Genomic DNA, 17,493 nt, shown 5'->3' with positions numbered 1-17,493 from the left:
GAATACACAATTTTTAATTTCACAGCTCTGAACTGGTGAGATACCGTTCTTCCTTTTTCAAAGAATGGTTTAGTGTCAGCACTATCACTTGAGGAAAAGATTCAAAATTTTATATAGGAAGAGTATTTCTGAACAACATCCAAATGAATTATATTTTGTACATTTTTATACAAAGTACTTTAGAGATCCTGGCATGATATATTCCTGTCATTTTGTTTTCAGAACAGAACTGATAATCTCACGATCCCTCAGCTGTTAAGGGAAATTAAACCACTGTTTAAATAAACCGTTAGTAAATGAAATCCCTGAATTCTTTCGGCATTCTTTTGGGGATTCGGAACTCTAATCAAAATAAGACAAGCTCAGCTGGATTGCTGTGAATCAGACTGGGTCTGTATCCTCTCTTGGCATATGGCATGTACTTATAGTTTACTTTAATAGGAAGCTGTGATGATAGAAAATGAAGAAGAGAACATGTATCTTTGATTGAGACCACCAGCATCACCAACAGCTAATTACTGAGACAAACAAGGTCACATTTCAGGAACATAAAAGGCCATATTTGGATTCCCATTATTGCAAGTAATATACTTGCAGACATTTATGAGGACGTTCAAGTTCAAAAGAATAAAACATCTGAAAGTGCCTTCATTCAACAAATTCATGGCTACCAGACTGGCTTCAATTCCCCACTGGAAAGACATAATTGTAATACCTAAGACCAGGAAAGGATGGTTAATTCTATTGTCATGTCTCTGAAGAGAAAAATGTAGTTGAAACTATGAAAGAAGAATGTTATTTTAATGCTTAGTGTTACAATTGTTAAGTCCTTCTCTCTGCAAAAACTTTTTCTTGATACCTGATGGGCGTAAACAAAGCTTGCAAGGCATGCATAAAACTCATAATTTTCCTACATTAATTTTTCTAACTACATAGTTGCATAAGGAATCCATCTGCTTATAGATGATATATTAATATTAATACATCACTTACCAGCACACCATAGATTTCTTAAAAACAAGTAATAAAACCAATGACAAAATTGCTTTGAAAATACCTGATATTTGAAAAAAATTTATTAACAGGGATAATCTTCTCCATGTTCTTTAAAATCAAGTTCCTAATTTATCCTGTCTGAAAGGCACCATAGGGACATAGTGAGTGGTGAACAGTAAACGTCCCATTGGCATTTTTCATACCTGGGGAATTCATCTGTCTCTGAGAAAATCCAAATGAAATGTGAACAACAAGATATACAAATAGGAGATAATTTGTAGCTGCATAGGCATGAAACCTCTAATTTCCATGCTATCGTGGCATCTTAGGCACATTCCTGTCAGAAGTTTCTTCAATAAAATTAGCTTTTTTATGGGAAGGTTCAGCAAGATCTTCTCCATGGTCTTTGTTATTCAAGCACTCCTGGTCTTCCTTCTTGCGTTTGTTAATCAGGTGATTTTCTCCCTCACACAGCTTTCCCTCTGGAACACCCAATGTTCTCAGACAGACAATAGCTGCAGCCTGTTCTGCTAGTTTCTTGGACTTGTCCCTGAAGAGCAAGCAGACAGAGCACAGGTAAAAGAAGAAACTGAAGTCTCTACACTGCCAAGAGAATTTCCTGTCTCTGATGCAACATCATAAACAAAGAGCATTTGTAGTCATCTCATAGCAGAAGAACAAAATAGGTCAGTTCCAGAAATTATTTGAATCTTGCTAGGTGTCAAGTGTTGATGCATCACTCCTGATGTAATATTCCTTGAAAATTTGTTTCTATCAGGTCTTGTGCCTCAAACACTCTCCATTTCAAAGGTACAAAGTCAATGTGTGTTTGGCCCAAGTGGTCACAATCCTCAGAAAGTTAACTTTTACAAATCTGATCACTAAACAAAACTAACTGGGTTATGAAGGATCACTTTTCTTGAAAGAGACTCAGGCTTAAATATACTGTGGCAGGCGAACAAGTTCATTGACGCTGACAAAAGTAGGAACTGTCCCGTAATAATAAAAATTCTATCATTTCTGCAGATCACCCATTTGTGAGATTCAGTATTTGAAAACATTTTCTTCTCAAAGTTTCATATCAGCTGAGCTTAACTTCCTAAAGTCTCTGAATAGAAAGGTTGCAAGGCAGCAATTGTTGTGTGCGTTTGTCCTCTTTAAAATGTTCAATGTGCAGTTAAATCAAGATCACCTTAGGTGTAAATACCTCAAGTCAACTCCAGTATTAATGGATGATTGTACAGGATAGCATTGTGAAACATTAGAGCAGCCCTGGATGTAACTGCTAATGAACTGTGATCCCCAAGAAGCCACTGCACTGTCCTCTCCTTCACTATGTGTAGACACTTAATCCTGATTTCTTTTTGGGAACGGATCTGCTGTGGTGGTTGAAGACACTTCCCCCTAAACATTCCCCTCTGCCTCCTTTGGTTAGTTTCTGAACTCAACACATACAGAACTGAACTGTGTCACCTATTTGCACCCCTTCCAATAGAACTTGTGGACTAACACACAAAGTGAATTAAAATCGGTAACCATTTACTTGATTACACTAATGCTTACTTCCTCTCGTCACAGTCAATTCTCAGAAATTTTTAAACCTTTCTCCCTCCTAGAGGTAGCTTTAGAACATAGTTTTTAGTTGACCTATATCAAAGTCAACTGGAATAGACCGGAGTGCCCTTTTAATGCAAGTTTCTTAATATTGCAAGTATTTTAAGCAACATTTCAAAAACAAAAATCCAGCTGGAAAAACCATTAAGGACAGCTTACCATAGAGTTGATCGGTATTTTCGCTCAGCTACTGTCACTACTGAACAGAATAACCTATCCAATGGTCTTTGAACCTGTGGGAAAAAAAAATTAAAAGGGAGGGGGGGTATCAAAAAGCAGTCATGTCATTTACAGAAGAAACAACATCATCAAGATTCTTTGATAAGTGTAGAGACAAGAACAACAAGTAACAGCTTTAAAATTACTGTAATTCACACCACAAATTTAACCTTACATATTTAACAGTAAAATATAAGAAGAAATTGTCCAAACTGCAAGTATTTTGCTTTGCAAAAATAAAAAATAATCAAATAATGCCTTCATCTAACAAAAAAGTTGCTCCTGTCCCATACAGTTCCTACCCATAACCATGTGCAACAACAGAGAAAACATTCCAAGTCTAAATTCTTTACTTCACAGAAGTAGTAAAAGAAAGTCAGTCATCAGCTTCTACATAATGACCTGTAGTTACAGCAACTTCTTTCACACGTGAATCAAAACCAGATGGAAGGTCTGACTTTTTTTATTTTCAAATAAAATAAGCTACTATTTTCATACCTATGAGTGTTAACATTTCTGAAGCTGCTTCCTCAAGGAGCTATGCCAGACTGGGAAGTAGAATTTCCTCACTACCTTGAGTCCTAAAATACCTAATTTCATAGACAAGGCAGAGGAAGTTTTTAAAGAGTTTCTTCATTGACTCACAGTTTCATAAACAGGCTGAGGATGCTTTTCTTTCCTACACCATTCCAGAAGACACATTTTTGGAGTAATCTGTGGTGGATATTCTCGCCTAGACACAAAAATTTGTGGTCAACAACTGTGCACAAAGTTCTATTTTAAAACAGACAGTGCTGCTTATTATATTACTTCTACCAGTTATTTGAGGTTTAACTTTACAGCTCAAATTATGAGAAAAATGCTGTTTCCTCATTAGATAACTCAAGTAACAGTAAGCCTGGAACTAAAGAACATCTTACAACAGACAAATTGCACAGGAAGAGTGATGATTATGTAATGATGTACATGTATTGCCTCATAAAAACTCACTCGGTAAGTGCTGGTTTGCAAATAATTATTTTCAAAAACTGTCAGGCACTGTCAAACTCACAGTTGCTACTCACAGATGCAAGATAGTGAAAAACTTAATTTGTGTGCTTACTTGTCAAATCTAACAGTCATTTTTATTACATCTGGATCATCTACTTGGTCATCTTCATCTTGTGTCTCAGTTTCTAAAGACATTTTCTTTGCTTCAAAAATAGCTCTTGTTTCTTCATAGAAGTCACCCATTTCAAAGACTTCACTGTTCAAACAGAATTCCTTCATATTAGAGATCGGTTTATGAATTTTTGTATCACATTATGGTAGAGAAAAATAAATACAGAAATCAATTGTGATTAAAGAGAGTATATGTGTATGGAGAATCAAATGAAAGCGTGGCTATATTCTGCAAAGTGACATTATATAGTTTCTCTTTCAATTCTTATCAGACACTGTTGTGATACCAGCACTACATATGCAATTTGCAGCCTGAAAGTCCAGGCAGAATCAATCGGAAATACAGGTCTTGCAATGTCCAAGTTATTAGCTCAATCAGTAACTTGCAGGTGGATGAATTGGCAAAAAACATCTCCGTGTGACTCCTGGTGGATCAGCTCCACAAGGGCAATATGAGCAAGAAGTAAGAAAGAGATGCTTTTTCTAATTATAGTATTTAAAAATACCATAAGCAATAAACACTATAACATCCAAAACCCTCAAAATCTCAGATTTTCTGGCATCAGAATATTATTCACAAGTGTAAATATAAGGGAGGAAGCCGTCAGGATTTGAGTCAAAGGTAGGATTCTCAAGTCCTTTTAAATTTCAGATCCAGGGCAAGCTGGATCTACTCTGTAAAACTGAGACTATTAATTTTCTGCAGATAATAACAGCAATAAAACCTGCAGCACAAGAAAACTTTTACTTTCTGACTGTTATGAGAACCCTCTTTGGTACGGGGCTGTTCAATGGTAAAATGAACACTGGCCACAAAGCCATCTCCAACGCTCCAAGAGGAAAAGCAAAGAAGTTGAACAATGTTATCTTACACTTCTAAGAGAAGGCAATTTATTATGTACTGGTATGTAAATGTTTAGTCCAAAATGCAGCCCCTGTTCTCTTGCATTCAGTACTGAGGTTAAACCTCGCATGGCTGTAACGTGCCCTCACCACCAGGAGAGAGTACCATTTTTGTCTGAAGATGCACAGGTGCATTTTAACTAACAGAATGCTCTTCAGTTACCTGGACATGAAGCAGGCTATTCAGAACAGGGCTTAAAGGACCGAGTCTGTTGACAGAAAGCAGTTTCAAAAATTTTCAAGTGTCTGTCCCCCTCTCATGCACACTGCTTAAGCCAAGTTTGAAGTTGGTATTGCCTTACATGTACAAAACCTGACAAAGTTCAATTTTGGAAGCTCCTAAAGAATTGTCAGGCACAGCACATAAACCCAAAAGTTTTACACTAGATCTCTATCCAGTGTTTATGTGTATAAACTGTGACACTTCTAATTACCTGTTTAAAGGCTTGACTCTCACTCTACAATTTCTTTTCTTTACATACTATGAACTACTGTTCATGCACCACCCTGTTGGCTAGGAATTATGTGAAGTTGTAAAAGATTGTTTCAGTTTCAATCTATATTATCTATCTTTTTTTCAAATTGGAAATCTACAATCAAAATAGATAGTGTGTTACCATATTAAAAAGTTTTCAACTCTTTACATTGCCAAAGTGAAAAGTAACTTGCAAAGTTTAAAAGTTGTTCCTGGATTCCACTGCTCCTTTATGACTAAGGGAGGATAGCTCCTTTTATCTATGAAATACAAATTCCCTTCATTGTATTGAAATGTAATAATCACGGACAGAAGTATTTATAGAAAGCCAAAACTGGTAAAAGGCAATAAACTGGCAAAAAGATTGCAGTCATTTCCACTAATTTTGAACACGAAGAGAATGTTGACGGGGGTTTGTGAGAAAACAATAAATTCGTTTACAAAATATTTCAAGCTTTCAACACTTCTATCCATTTTCATACACATAAGATATCAAACAGTTTCAGACTGTTTACAAGAACAAGGAGTCTCTTCCCCTCCATTCCATCAGAAGTAAAATTATATCACACTACATGGATATCACACATGCAAGCTCAGACCTTTATTTTGGGATGGTTCAGTTTGGGATGGTTCCAAACCTGAATTCCCCTAATTCTGTGTGAATTCTTAAATTCCATGCTTATTTTATGGTTTCTCACAAAGTTTTCCTTCTTCCTTTTCTGTTCTCCCCTTTGAGAAATTTCATCCAGACTGTTTCAGATGTCCAGGATGACAAGATTCATTAAAGCTACTATATTTCCTCAAAAAAGCTGTCATTATTCATTAATATATTCCAGGTATGAAAAGCAGCACAAAAGAAATACCTTGAAGTACCACACAGACAACCCTCATACATTATTTTGAGTTTATCTCTAAGTGTTCATTTAAAATAAACATGTGGCTGTAAATATTCCAGTAACATTAAAAACCCCACATGCAAGAGGCAAAATTAAAACCAATAAATATCCTTGGAAGGAGACAAGCTCCACACTATTAACCTCCAGACTGACACTAGAGAATGCTGAAACTTTTCTTGATCAGTTAATGTAAATATTGAATAAATGCCTGTCACTCAGTGAAGCACCAATCAAATTAGTATTTTAGTTGAAATTAGTTGAATATTTCAGGGTTAAAAAGATTTAAAATCTGAGTATGAAGGAAACCTGGAAAATTTACTGTGTTATTTCACATCTTACTAACTGGATTTTTTTTGTTTGTACATTTTTAGGGGGTTTGCAACTTCTGAAGGTATGAAATGCCAGGCAGTGCTACAGACAGAGAAGTGATGTGCAAGTTTAACAGAGAGTATAATTCCTGTGTTTGAAGCACAAGCTTACCAGATCTCCTGTGTGGACTGTGCAGCATGTAGCTTCTTACCCTGAGCAGTTTCCAACTGTTCTCTTAACATCTGACACAAACAGTATTTTGTGTTGGTATAGTGATTATCGTATCTCACTGCCTGAAGGAGAGACACAAAGCATTTAAAAACACACCTAACAAATTTATCTTATATTGTGCTTATGTCTCTTGATAACTTTCAAAATCATTTTTGAAAGGCAAATCACAGTGCAGTTTCCTCGATAACATATTCAACACCACTATGAATGTGACTATAATCTGATTATTTTGGCATGACTTCATGAACAAAAATTCAACTTATTCATATACTCGTGAAGAAAGAGTTGACCAGTTTACGTCACCAACTAGCAATGCACTGTTATTTTAGTAAGTAACTGGTAAATGGCAAGTTTGAATTTTTAAAAACCAAATCATTTTGAATTAATGACATGATCGAAGCTACAGATTTCTGATTAATTTCCTATTACATCCTTAAAATAGTGTCTTTTGAATAACAGATAAAACTTTATATACCAGGTGACTCAGCTAAGAGAGTTACAGTACTACAATACAGCATTACTTTATTGGCAAATCATTCCCTTTGCTTCCTTGCTGTGAATAATTATTGACAATATTTGTGAAAAGTAATTAATTTCTAAAAATGAATCTAGCAGAAACTATTTCATATTCCTTCACTTTTCTGTTCAATACTGTATGCTGTATATAATAATCTGTTCAATTTGTACATTTGTAACTTCAAAAGAGCTGGTCTACATATTCTTCTTAAATTTCTAGACATTTTTAGATAGCCTTGTAAATGTCATAAATGTTCCCAAGAAACTAGGGCTAAAAAGCATGGTACAGAAGAAAAGAATGATCAAGAAAAACTGAATACAGATTTCTGAACTTTTGTTTTCTGAACAAAGTCAAACAGAAGAAGCAGTGGTTGATCTGAAAGACTCATGTCATATGCATTAAGTTAAAACATCCCCAAACTAAGTCTTTGAAATGACAAGGAGTTAAGACACTCCAGGAAGATTTGGATTAACAATTCTAAACAATTTTAACAAGTGAGATCTTAAAAAAACTCGTACATATTTAAGGTAATCTTGCATGACATCCTTCAAGGGGAAAAACCCCTCTTTTCTGAAGATAGATGGGTTCCACATGGCAGCACGAGCTATCATTACTGATGAGGCAGCTGTTGCTTTCTGGAAGGTCTCTATGTCCATATATTCTTTGATGAAGTCATGAGATCCTCCACTAAAAATTAACAACACTGTTTTAATTAATCACGGATCTTTTTCCAGCATCTGGACATAACGAGCTACTTTGTCCAACTTACTTTGCTATTACTGGAATGGAGACGGCTTCACATATGGCCTTGATCACATCACAGTGCACAGGGTGCTGAGGCCTCTCCTCCTTATTTCTGTCCAACAAACAAAAGAAAGACAAGACCAAAGATTTCCTGTGGAATTTGTAGATCTCTAAATCACAGCAGACATGACACAAGGAGTATTGGGATATATTTGTTTCCACTTATTTATTTCATATATTCGATATAATTTCCTGCTGTTTCTTTAAATGCAAAATTATTTCCTATCAAACACATTTTAAGATATTGTTACTGTAATTCCATATCCAGATAAGCAGCATTTTTTAGATACAGAGTATGCAGATAATTTTAGGTTTATTTGGTCTTTGAGACAAAAATTTTCAGAAAACAGCAGCAAGCAGTACAATTCCCTAATTGGTGGCCTGATTTTCTACAACACCAGTTCAGTTAACGGTTGAAATCAGAACCATGTACTACATCTAGCATGTAGAGAATACTCTAGTCATATCATATTGTGCTCTGTTCATCAACAAACTAAAAAATCTAAGTATTTCTTGCCTAAAATCAATTTACCTCCCATGGACTGCAATGGCAGCAATACCAGTTTTTTCTATTCTCTTCACCAGATTCACAGTATCTTCAACCTGAGGGATAAGACAGAATGACAAGATTTTAATTCAAAGCAAAAGGAATAACCATCATGCAATTATTGTACAGACAAATGCTGGAAGTCTTTTCTTTCCTCAAGAGGAATGTGATTCCTGTATTTCATCAATAACACCCAACACGCATAACCATTTAATATATACTTCAATTTAAGAACTACGTACTACGCCAAAAATAAGAATCCATTTTCAATGCCTCCTTGAAACCATAGATTGCAAACTTTCTCAAATCAGGTAACATAATACTCTGTGGCAGAAGAATATTTTCCAGTAAGTTTATGGACTGTCATTTGAAAATGATATAGAACATTTGATTAGCAAGTCCTCTCTAATGACTACCCTGTAAATTGTAATTAAAATGCTTTTCAGTAAGAGGATACCTTCTGAAATGAACGTAACATGCAATCACACATCTATAAACATCCCTCTCAGATATATATGTCTTAAAAATGTTAACCAGTATCTAAAAAATTCTAATGATATTCATACATGACCAATGAATCAAAAGACCCAGTGGGAAAAAGGGGAAGCTCCCAGTCTATCTTCAAAGAAGTAAGATGCTCTTTAAAGGCAGAAAGAAATGTGGCACACTGCTGCATTAGCCTGTCTTATGCAGCTTTGGGGAAAGGGAGAATGAAAAAAAGATAAATTTTCTTTTCAAAATCTGGAGAAACATCTGTAGGTCATCCCAAAAACAGCAGATTCAGTTTCTGAAAAATGTAACATCTCCAAGCTGGCATGGACACAGAGAGAGCAGCTCACCTGCTGTTCTGATGGATGACATGTTACGCAGAAACAGCTTGAAACAAAAAGGAAGAGGCTCTAGGATAGTTGTAGAAAATAAAAAGGAGAGGTGCCGGTTCTCTGATTTAATACTTCAGTACTTCAGAACCAAAATCATCTTAGACGGGGTTTTTTATTCTTTTCCCACAGGCTTCAGTTGTTCATCTAACCTTTTTAAGTGCACATGTAAATGATTTCTGAACAATAGCTGGTTCAGGTACAGTTCATTCATCTACCAAAGTATCTATTCAGGTCATATGCAATCGCAGTATCTAGGCAGGTAATAAAATAAATAGTGGCAAAATAATCAGTCATTATTAAAGAGAAGGCCCATCATCCCTTGGAGGTTTAAAAATATGTAGGGAATTCAACTGCAAAAAAAAAAATCCAGTAAGGAAGCTACATGAGCTGTAAATGAACTCTGGAAAACAGGGAAAACATCCTGTACAAGAAAGAATCTGTAACTCCATTGGTTGTTCTAACTGCAAGAACAGAAAAACAGTCTGGAAAAAAAAATTAGTCTGAAAAACCAGAAAATAATCATCTATTGGCTTCCCTGGTTGAAAAATAGGAATTAACAACAGCTACTGGCTGCTCGAGAGGTGGTGTCCTACACTCTCTTGTATCTCTATGACTTAAAAATCACTTAGTTGAAAAATTTTGAGGATAAAAGCCTCTGTGTCCTTGCATATCATGGAATCTGACAAGCCCACAATCACAGTCTCTATACATTTTGTGGGTCAGATAACCCTTTAGCCTGGGACAGCATTCCAAACAGAAATTATAACCCCAAGCACTATTTCACAACAGGCCTAAAATGACAACATATGAGAACGCATATATTATAACTGATATTAAATCACCAAAATAAACAACAACTTAACACTTCAGCATAATGATTTAGGTTCTTACTGAGGGCAAAATGCGGATTTTGCAGGTTACCGGTTTACAAACTCCTTTAACAAGGGCAGTCAATATCTGGAAAAAGGAAGAAAAAGACAAAAATGTGATCACAACAGTGACATTACTAAAGCTCTCCTCCTTTCTCTCTTGAAGATAAAAGAAATTAGAACTATTCTTCTATAAAAAAATCTCACATTCTAGACAGACACATTCAATCTGTAATTGAACATATCATTTTATCCAACAGATATAAAAACCTATTTCTAGTCTAAGCCATTTTTATTTCCATTTTTTTTATTTCAACTTTTTTCAATTTACAGAGCAATTAATTGCTGCTGGAGTTTTCAACACTGCTTTTAGTATGAGGTGACCTGTGAACTAATAATTTCAAAATAAAGTGCAAAGGTTTTTCATTTTCATGCAGCTGTTTTCACCATCATCTTATATTCCAGTTGTGAGTTTCTCATAAAAACTAAATGTAAGTATTCCCTAAAAAGAGATTTTTATTTAAAAATAAGAAAGCCTTCAAAATGGAAAAAAAATTTGGGGAATTTCAAGCTACACCATTGAATCTTCTTAAGGAAAGCAAACTGAATTCCATGCTTAACACAAAGCACATTTTATTCATTACAACAAACTTGGAACAATCAGGCAAATGAGTGGTTGTTAGTCTAATAATTTAAAAACCAAGCTATGCAAAGAATCTCCTTTTCACAGCTTGAATTTAAGTCCAACAGACCTTACTTAAAAGTGCCATGTAATGGCCTATACACGTTTAAATCACTGTATGACTATACAGTAACCAATAGGTCTCTAAATAAAGGAGTGGAAGCAAGCTGATCTTGACTGCTATTGGGAAAAAAACCTTCTTTTTCAACCGTTTTTCTCAGATATTATCATGCATGTTATTCTTACATAAAATGGATGGAACTGCAAATAAATGCTTTCAGGATGGTGTATCCTATGAACTTGAATTTTGTTTAATGTTACTGCACTTATTAGGTTCCCAATACAGATATGAGCTGTTATAGCTGCACTCAAGTTCTTGTACTTAAAACAGCTGGCAATTTCTGTCACCTTGCACTGGCTACTCAAACCTTTCCTCAGTAGTGTTTTCTCAAAATAAACAGCAGCATCCAAGAAAATTATCTAAAAAACTCCTCTCTTTAGTATTTTCAAGTTGTATTTTTTGGATATAAATCAAACTAAAATGACATAATTTTCAAACATTGTCACTACATTTTTTTACAATAGCACCATAAGCAAATCTTAAAAGTTTTCTGTGTCAGCCTCATTAAAGATTCCAATGTGAGAACCAAATCATTTTTAATCACATGGTAAGCTTGATCTGGAGCTGTAGTTTCAGTTGCCTTTTGCAGGCTATGAGTTCAGTTATCCCTCGCAGTTTGCTAAGAGTAATTTTAATGCCTAAGATTTTGCTGCCTATTAACATCTTCAATTGAAAAGAACAATTCCAAATTTTTGAGCATCGAGTTTCCCACTCTTCTAAAGATCAGAACAAAATGTAATGGTTGTAGAGGGGAAGGGAAGCTGTTAGCAATCATATTTACAACTGCCTCTCATTTCCGTGAAAGATATTTTTGCAATATTTAGTTCTAGCTTGCTCAATATTTTCCTCTCAATTCCCACTCTGAAATTTATTTTCTTTCAGCTATCATCACCTTATGCTTCACAAATTACCTTTTCATTCTGGATGGTATCATCCACATTACTTAATTCATGGAAAACCATATAGGCCTCGAAAAAATTGGCTCAAAAAAATTTGTCTTCTATGCAACTCAATCTTGCTTCCAGTAGAGGACAGTGCACAATACTTTCCAAGCAGTTCAAAGGCCACAAGGTGATACTTACAGACTCTATTTTGTCAGGATCAGATAGCAGTGCTGCTCCCATCCCTCCCTGGGAAAATATACAGAAACTGTTACACACTAGGCAAACACATTTTTCAACTCAATTAAATTGCCTAATAGCAGACCAGCACAAAAGTGTAATGTTATATTAAGGGGGGGGAGAGAAATAAAAGACAGAAAAAGTGGTAAAATTGAAAATACAGGAGCATTTGTGAACACTTTGGTGCAACATTTGCTAGAATTGTATCGAAATAACTAAGCAGTAATTCGGGGCACCAATTTGCTCTCATTACTTTATGGAGCAGACAGGATTTCAAAAAGCTATTTTTAGCAACTGTAATCATCTAGTTTCTTCTCATTAAGTGACACCTGAACAGATTTATTGTTTTAACAGACCACGTATTCCATATCTCCAAGAAAGAAAAAGCTTATTTAAGAGTAATCAAAATCCACTTGCCTTAGTAGAGTATTCTTTTGGGCATCCCATGTTGATATCAATACCAGCCACATCACTCTCTCTGAAAAAGAAGAAGGAAACAAATATTTTTCAGCACATTAGAACAAGAATCAGGAAATAGATATCTTTCCAGGTAACTTGTTCCATCATCATTAAGGCTTAAATGAGAACTTAAGGTGGTTCTTATTTGAATTTCTGAATTTTTAGCTTCTCACTTGCATACATACAACTTGCATACATACATTTTAACAGGGATCTGAAGATCAGTCTTTCTACAGGTTTCAATTACCAATGCTGTGCAGAAGCTGCAAGTACTTATCTTAAATATGTTTATATACGATTAAGTACATATAGTATATATATTATATATAAGTATATCCATCACTAATCCACCACTGTCGCTAAAGCAAGTCCTACTGAAACTTCTATCTATTTAAAATTAAGGCTTCAAAACACCTTTTTGAGAGCCCCTTTTCATTTCTACACAATACATTATCGGAGGCTTTAAACCACAAACAGTAGGAGACATTTTTCAGGCATACTGATCTTACTTGCAGCTGTGCAATACCCAGGGAAATTTCATGCTAGGGAGATCAAGGGCACACTCACACCAGCAAAAAGCCATCAATACCAGTACAGAATTTATGCAGCTGCTGCTTTGAGCAAGAATTATTTTAAGTAGAAGCTGCAGCTACATCGTTACACCACTGGCCTTCTCAGAAGCTACACTTCACTGTGTAGCTCCTACAGAACTTTTCCTGATTCTACGAAGACCAGCTTTTAACCTCTCAATCATAAAAAACTGTCTTCCACAGTAATTCCTCTGAACAAAAAATCCCAAATAAACCCGTGGTGGAAATGAGATGGACAACTTACACAAGCTTAGCTACTGCCAGGGCTCTCTCAGCATCTGCTGAACCCTGTTGGTAGAACAAGAGGATGTATAATTACAAAGTATCACAAATTAATTAAAAAAAGGAAGTGCTCACTTGCACATGTGTACAACTATATTTGCTCTAACATTTAGTGTAGACAGAGACCCACTCATCACAGAACACTGGACAGTTAAAATATTTAGCTAAAGCATGGCCTAGACTCAGCTACTGAATGACAAAAGGTAATGCAAAAAAAGGATTCTAAGAGGTCTGTCCACCTCCTTTACCTACAGCAATATCAAATGTTCTTAGCCCATCAGCACTAAGATATCTATTTTCCATGTTCTTAAGAAGCTTCACTAATAATTCTACAGCCTCCAGCAACCGATTTCAGGGCTACCATTACCACTGAAAAAGGTCTTTTCAGCATTTAATACAGTCCACACTTCTCCTTCCCTCCAATCCCATCATCATCTGTCCTACACAAAGTGGTCTCTAAAAGCAAATTAATATCCTTGTCTCTCCAGCAGCCTTTAATCCATTTGTGCAATGCTAGTGCACACATTAATCCTCTCTTATCTATACTAAACAATGCTATTTCTTTCAGCCTTTCCAGTGAGACTGTTTCAAAGGACAGTATAAGATTTAAACATGTGATCAAACAATTTATTTTTGGCATCTATGTTTGGAAAAAAATCAAAGATATTTATTACAAAAACAAGCTGCTGTCACAGAGCACAATTCATCTTCATCACCTCTTCTGAAAACAGCTGTAAGGAGAGTTTACAATGTAGCATCTCCTTGGATATGTACCAACAGATCAGAAACTCTCTAACACATTTGGTGTGAAGGTTTACCTCCATCTGAAGCATCAAGAAATTGCCAGTCTGCAATACTGAGAGGTGCTTTAGACTTAGATCAACATGTTACTAGCACTGCCTTGTTTAACCATGTTGTTAGCAGAGTACCTGCAGTTGGTTTCTTACCATTTGAAAGACGACACGTTGCCTCTCCCTTTCACAAGTTCTGAAAACAACTCTTTCATTAGGTGCAACAAAGTCCACCGTTTCAAGTACTTCTGCATGAAATGAGAAATGATAAAACAGACGAACATTATATACAAATGTAAACATAAAAAAGTCATAGGACTATGTAATTTGTATATAAATGAAATGCTATCAAAGAAGTCTTCCATGAAGAGCAGAACTAATGGCAGCCTACCTCCTATATGTCCTTGCAGTACATTTCTTGCACATTGCTGTTTCCCTCCCAAAGTGCCCCTCAGCCTTGGACATCAGCACCAGAACAAGACCACTGATGACTCACCCAGAATGAACCTAATAGTACTATTTTTGGGAAAGGGCAGGAGGAGAGAGTAGACTTGCAGTGAACTTCTATTCCCCAACAAGGACACTGCAAACAACTGTTTCTATGTCACTCAGGCAGGGATGTCTCAGCATATAATTTTAAGAACTTGTGGTGACAATCATGTTAAACCAAGTCTACCCCATGGACTTCAAGTTAGTAAACAAATGATGAACAGTGAGACCTTGTATGTGTTGCTTCCTTATTGCATTACACTTGGAGGTGTGTATATTATAATGTCACGAACAGCTAACATTTAAAAAACCTCATGATTGGAAACTGTCTCTACTGTTGTCCAAACAAATTTGTTCCCTGGACATTATCAAACTTTAAAAAAAATTAAAAGGCTTTGTATCTAATATTAATAGTTTTACTCAGGAAATTAGATTTTATTTTAGCACAAACACACGTAAAATTTCTTTAAAAAAAATGCAAACACCACAAAACAACAACAAAAACAACCCCTAGAGTTTTTTACTGTTTACTCTTCATTACAATAGCATATGAAGGCAGTAGAGAGGCTGGAGCCAGTATGTAGATACAGAACTGAGGAAGATTAGGAAGTTTAGTTGTTCATTACAATTTTAGTCTTTGTCTTTCCACATAAAATGGAAAGCTTTAACATTTTAAACAATGCACTAGAACTTTAAAGTCCAGTCTATTCCAGCTACTAGTTTCTTTCACCTGGTGCCAGAAAGCACAATGCTGAAACATTAGCAATGCATTTCCAACATTGATCCCATTTTTCTTAAGAAAAAGAGAAATACACCATTCCAGGAGGTAAAATTACAGTTCTCCATTTTAGGAGGCAAATACTTACACACAGTGACCTGACCCTGTCAAAAAGTTCAAACAGAAAACTCATTGAATCCTTGTAATAAACTAAGCCAATGGTGGAGAAGGACCCTGTGCTAGGACTCTAAAAAGAATAACAAACTGTTTGTTACTAATACATTAGCTATGTCCTCCAAAAATGTTTATGGTTTTCCTGAGGGACACTAAATGAACTACTGAAATCCCTTTAGAAGGGAAACCAAAAGTTTGAAACTGTAGAGCAGCAGACAGGTCTAGGGTAGCACTTCAAAAGCTTACTTTAAGTCCCTAGACACAGTTCAGAGAGATTGCATGTTCTGGTACATCACTATAATCACTAGAAAAATATTTCAGAGAAGTAATTATCTTTTCTCTTGATTAGAAAAAAGACTGCTTACAGGTACTATCAAAAGAAATGCTATACTTGCCATTTATAACCCTCTTACATTGCAGCATCTTTATGTCAATCAGCTCCTGAGGAGGAAAGATAAAAAAACCTCAGTGAGTTGAAGTGTTTCAGCCAGCAAGCTCTAAAAAGTTGCCCATTTAATAATTAATTATCTAGAGAGACTAAATATAGAAAAAGAAAGCAAATTAAAACAAGAGTTTAATATACAACACGCTGAAGTTTCAAAATATTAACAGAACATAAGAATGTAAGAGTATTGAATCACAGAACAGTTTAGGCTGGAAGTACCTTAAGTTACAGAGCAGTCCTACCAACACGATCTGCAGCAAACCGGAGTCTCAATTTTAGCCAGCTTTGAGAAAAGCGGTTAAGCAAGAAGGACAGCGGTGCTGTGATGGGATATATACGGATGTACAAAACTAATCAGGTGAAACAGAAGGTCAGTCTAAAACTTCTATCAAAGTTCTGACTCTACTCCAAAAAAAATCAAAATAAAAATACTAAAAACAAACAAACAAAAAAACCCAAACAAAAAAAAAACCAAAAAAAACCCAAAACAAACAAACAAACAAAAAACCACCCAAAAAACCCAACAAAACCCAAATAACAGTACAATGGGAGGAAACTCTTATGGTGTTTTGTCTAAATGAACTTAGAGTATTGAATAGGCTTAAAATATATTTGCCATAACTTGAGAACTCTCAAAGAGAAATGCCTTAAGCCATAGAGATTCTTCTTTCTCCAATTTTTTAATCGACAAACATGTGCAATAAGAACAAGTCCTACAATAAACAGAGTCTAGTTTTCTTTTCTTAATAATAATGTTGAGCAGATAAGACTGCCTCATCTGCTCATCCTCCATACCTCACAGTACACGATATCAGCACCATAGTCCAGAGCAAGAAGGCGCATTGGCAACGTTCCCACTCGCACCATTGGAGCCAGGATCTTCTTTCCTCTAAAACACAGGGGTGGGTTCACCGTCATTCCTATTGCTGTACTACCTGAAAGAGAAAGCCAAGGAGGACAGCCATGGAACGTCGATTTCCTACCGGCAAAACGCCCAGATCTGTCCTTTGGCGGGAAGGGGCAGTGGGTGCCCCGTCATACCCGACAGGGCCCCCTCGGCAGCCGGTCCGGCCGCTCACCCAGCCGTGAGGGAGCCCAGCGGAACCGGGAGATGCTCCCCGCCACACGAGCTCTTTCCCCCGAGTGAGGGGCGCCGGGCCGTCTCCGCCACAGCCCCCCAGGGCCGCGTTTGCTCCCGC

At 36.1% G+C, this 17,493-nt stretch overlaps 1 protein-coding gene across 2 annotated transcripts in view; it reads right to left on the bottom strand.

Annotated features, from left to right (window-relative positions):
* DUS2 (dihydrouridine synthase 2) overlaps positions 1-17,435 on the bottom strand; it is a 35,056-nt gene extending 17,621 nt beyond the window's left edge. Inside the window, exons 1-16 of one of the 2 annotated variants that reach the window (XM_018082262.3) lie at positions 17,374-17,432; positions 17,090-17,229; positions 16,245-16,290; positions 14,625-14,716; positions 13,640-13,683; positions 12,764-12,824; positions 12,308-12,355; positions 10,445-10,510; positions 8,658-8,728; positions 8,091-8,177; positions 7,840-8,008; positions 6,745-6,866; positions 3,932-4,075; positions 3,475-3,562; positions 2,770-2,843; positions 1,043-1,546 (exon numbers count right to left, since the gene is read on the bottom strand). In XM_018082262.3, the coding sequence (XP_017937751.2) occupies positions 1,309-1,546; positions 2,770-2,843; positions 3,475-3,562; positions 3,932-4,075; positions 6,745-6,866; positions 7,840-8,008; positions 8,091-8,177; positions 8,658-8,728; positions 10,445-10,510; positions 12,308-12,355; positions 12,764-12,824; positions 13,640-13,683; positions 14,625-14,716; positions 16,245-16,290; positions 17,090-17,212 (1,473 nt within the window). In that variant the 5' untranslated portion in view covers positions 17,213-17,229; positions 17,374-17,432 and the 3' untranslated portion in view covers positions 1,043-1,308. Of the gene's footprint in view, positions 1-1,042; positions 1,547-2,769; positions 2,844-3,474; positions 3,563-3,931; positions 4,076-6,744; positions 6,867-7,839; positions 8,009-8,090; positions 8,178-8,657; positions 8,729-10,444; positions 10,511-12,307; positions 12,356-12,763; positions 12,825-13,639; positions 13,684-14,624; positions 14,717-16,244; positions 16,291-17,089; positions 17,230-17,373 lie in introns of those variants that run through there. The other variant, XM_018082267.3, reaches the window with a different exon arrangement.
* Between the last annotated feature and the right edge of the window lie 58 nt (positions 17,436-17,493).

This window comes from Manacus vitellinus, unplaced genomic scaffold (genome assembly GCF_001715985.3).
Source record: "Manacus vitellinus isolate BGI_N305 unplaced genomic scaffold, ASM171598v3 scaffold_10_pilon, whole genome shotgun sequence".
In the NCBI taxonomy this organism is placed as follows: domain Eukaryota; kingdom Metazoa; phylum Chordata; class Aves; order Passeriformes; family Pipridae; genus Manacus; species Manacus vitellinus.
Note: the sequence above shows the minus strand (reverse complement) of the source record. Positions and strands in the feature narration are given on the sequence as shown.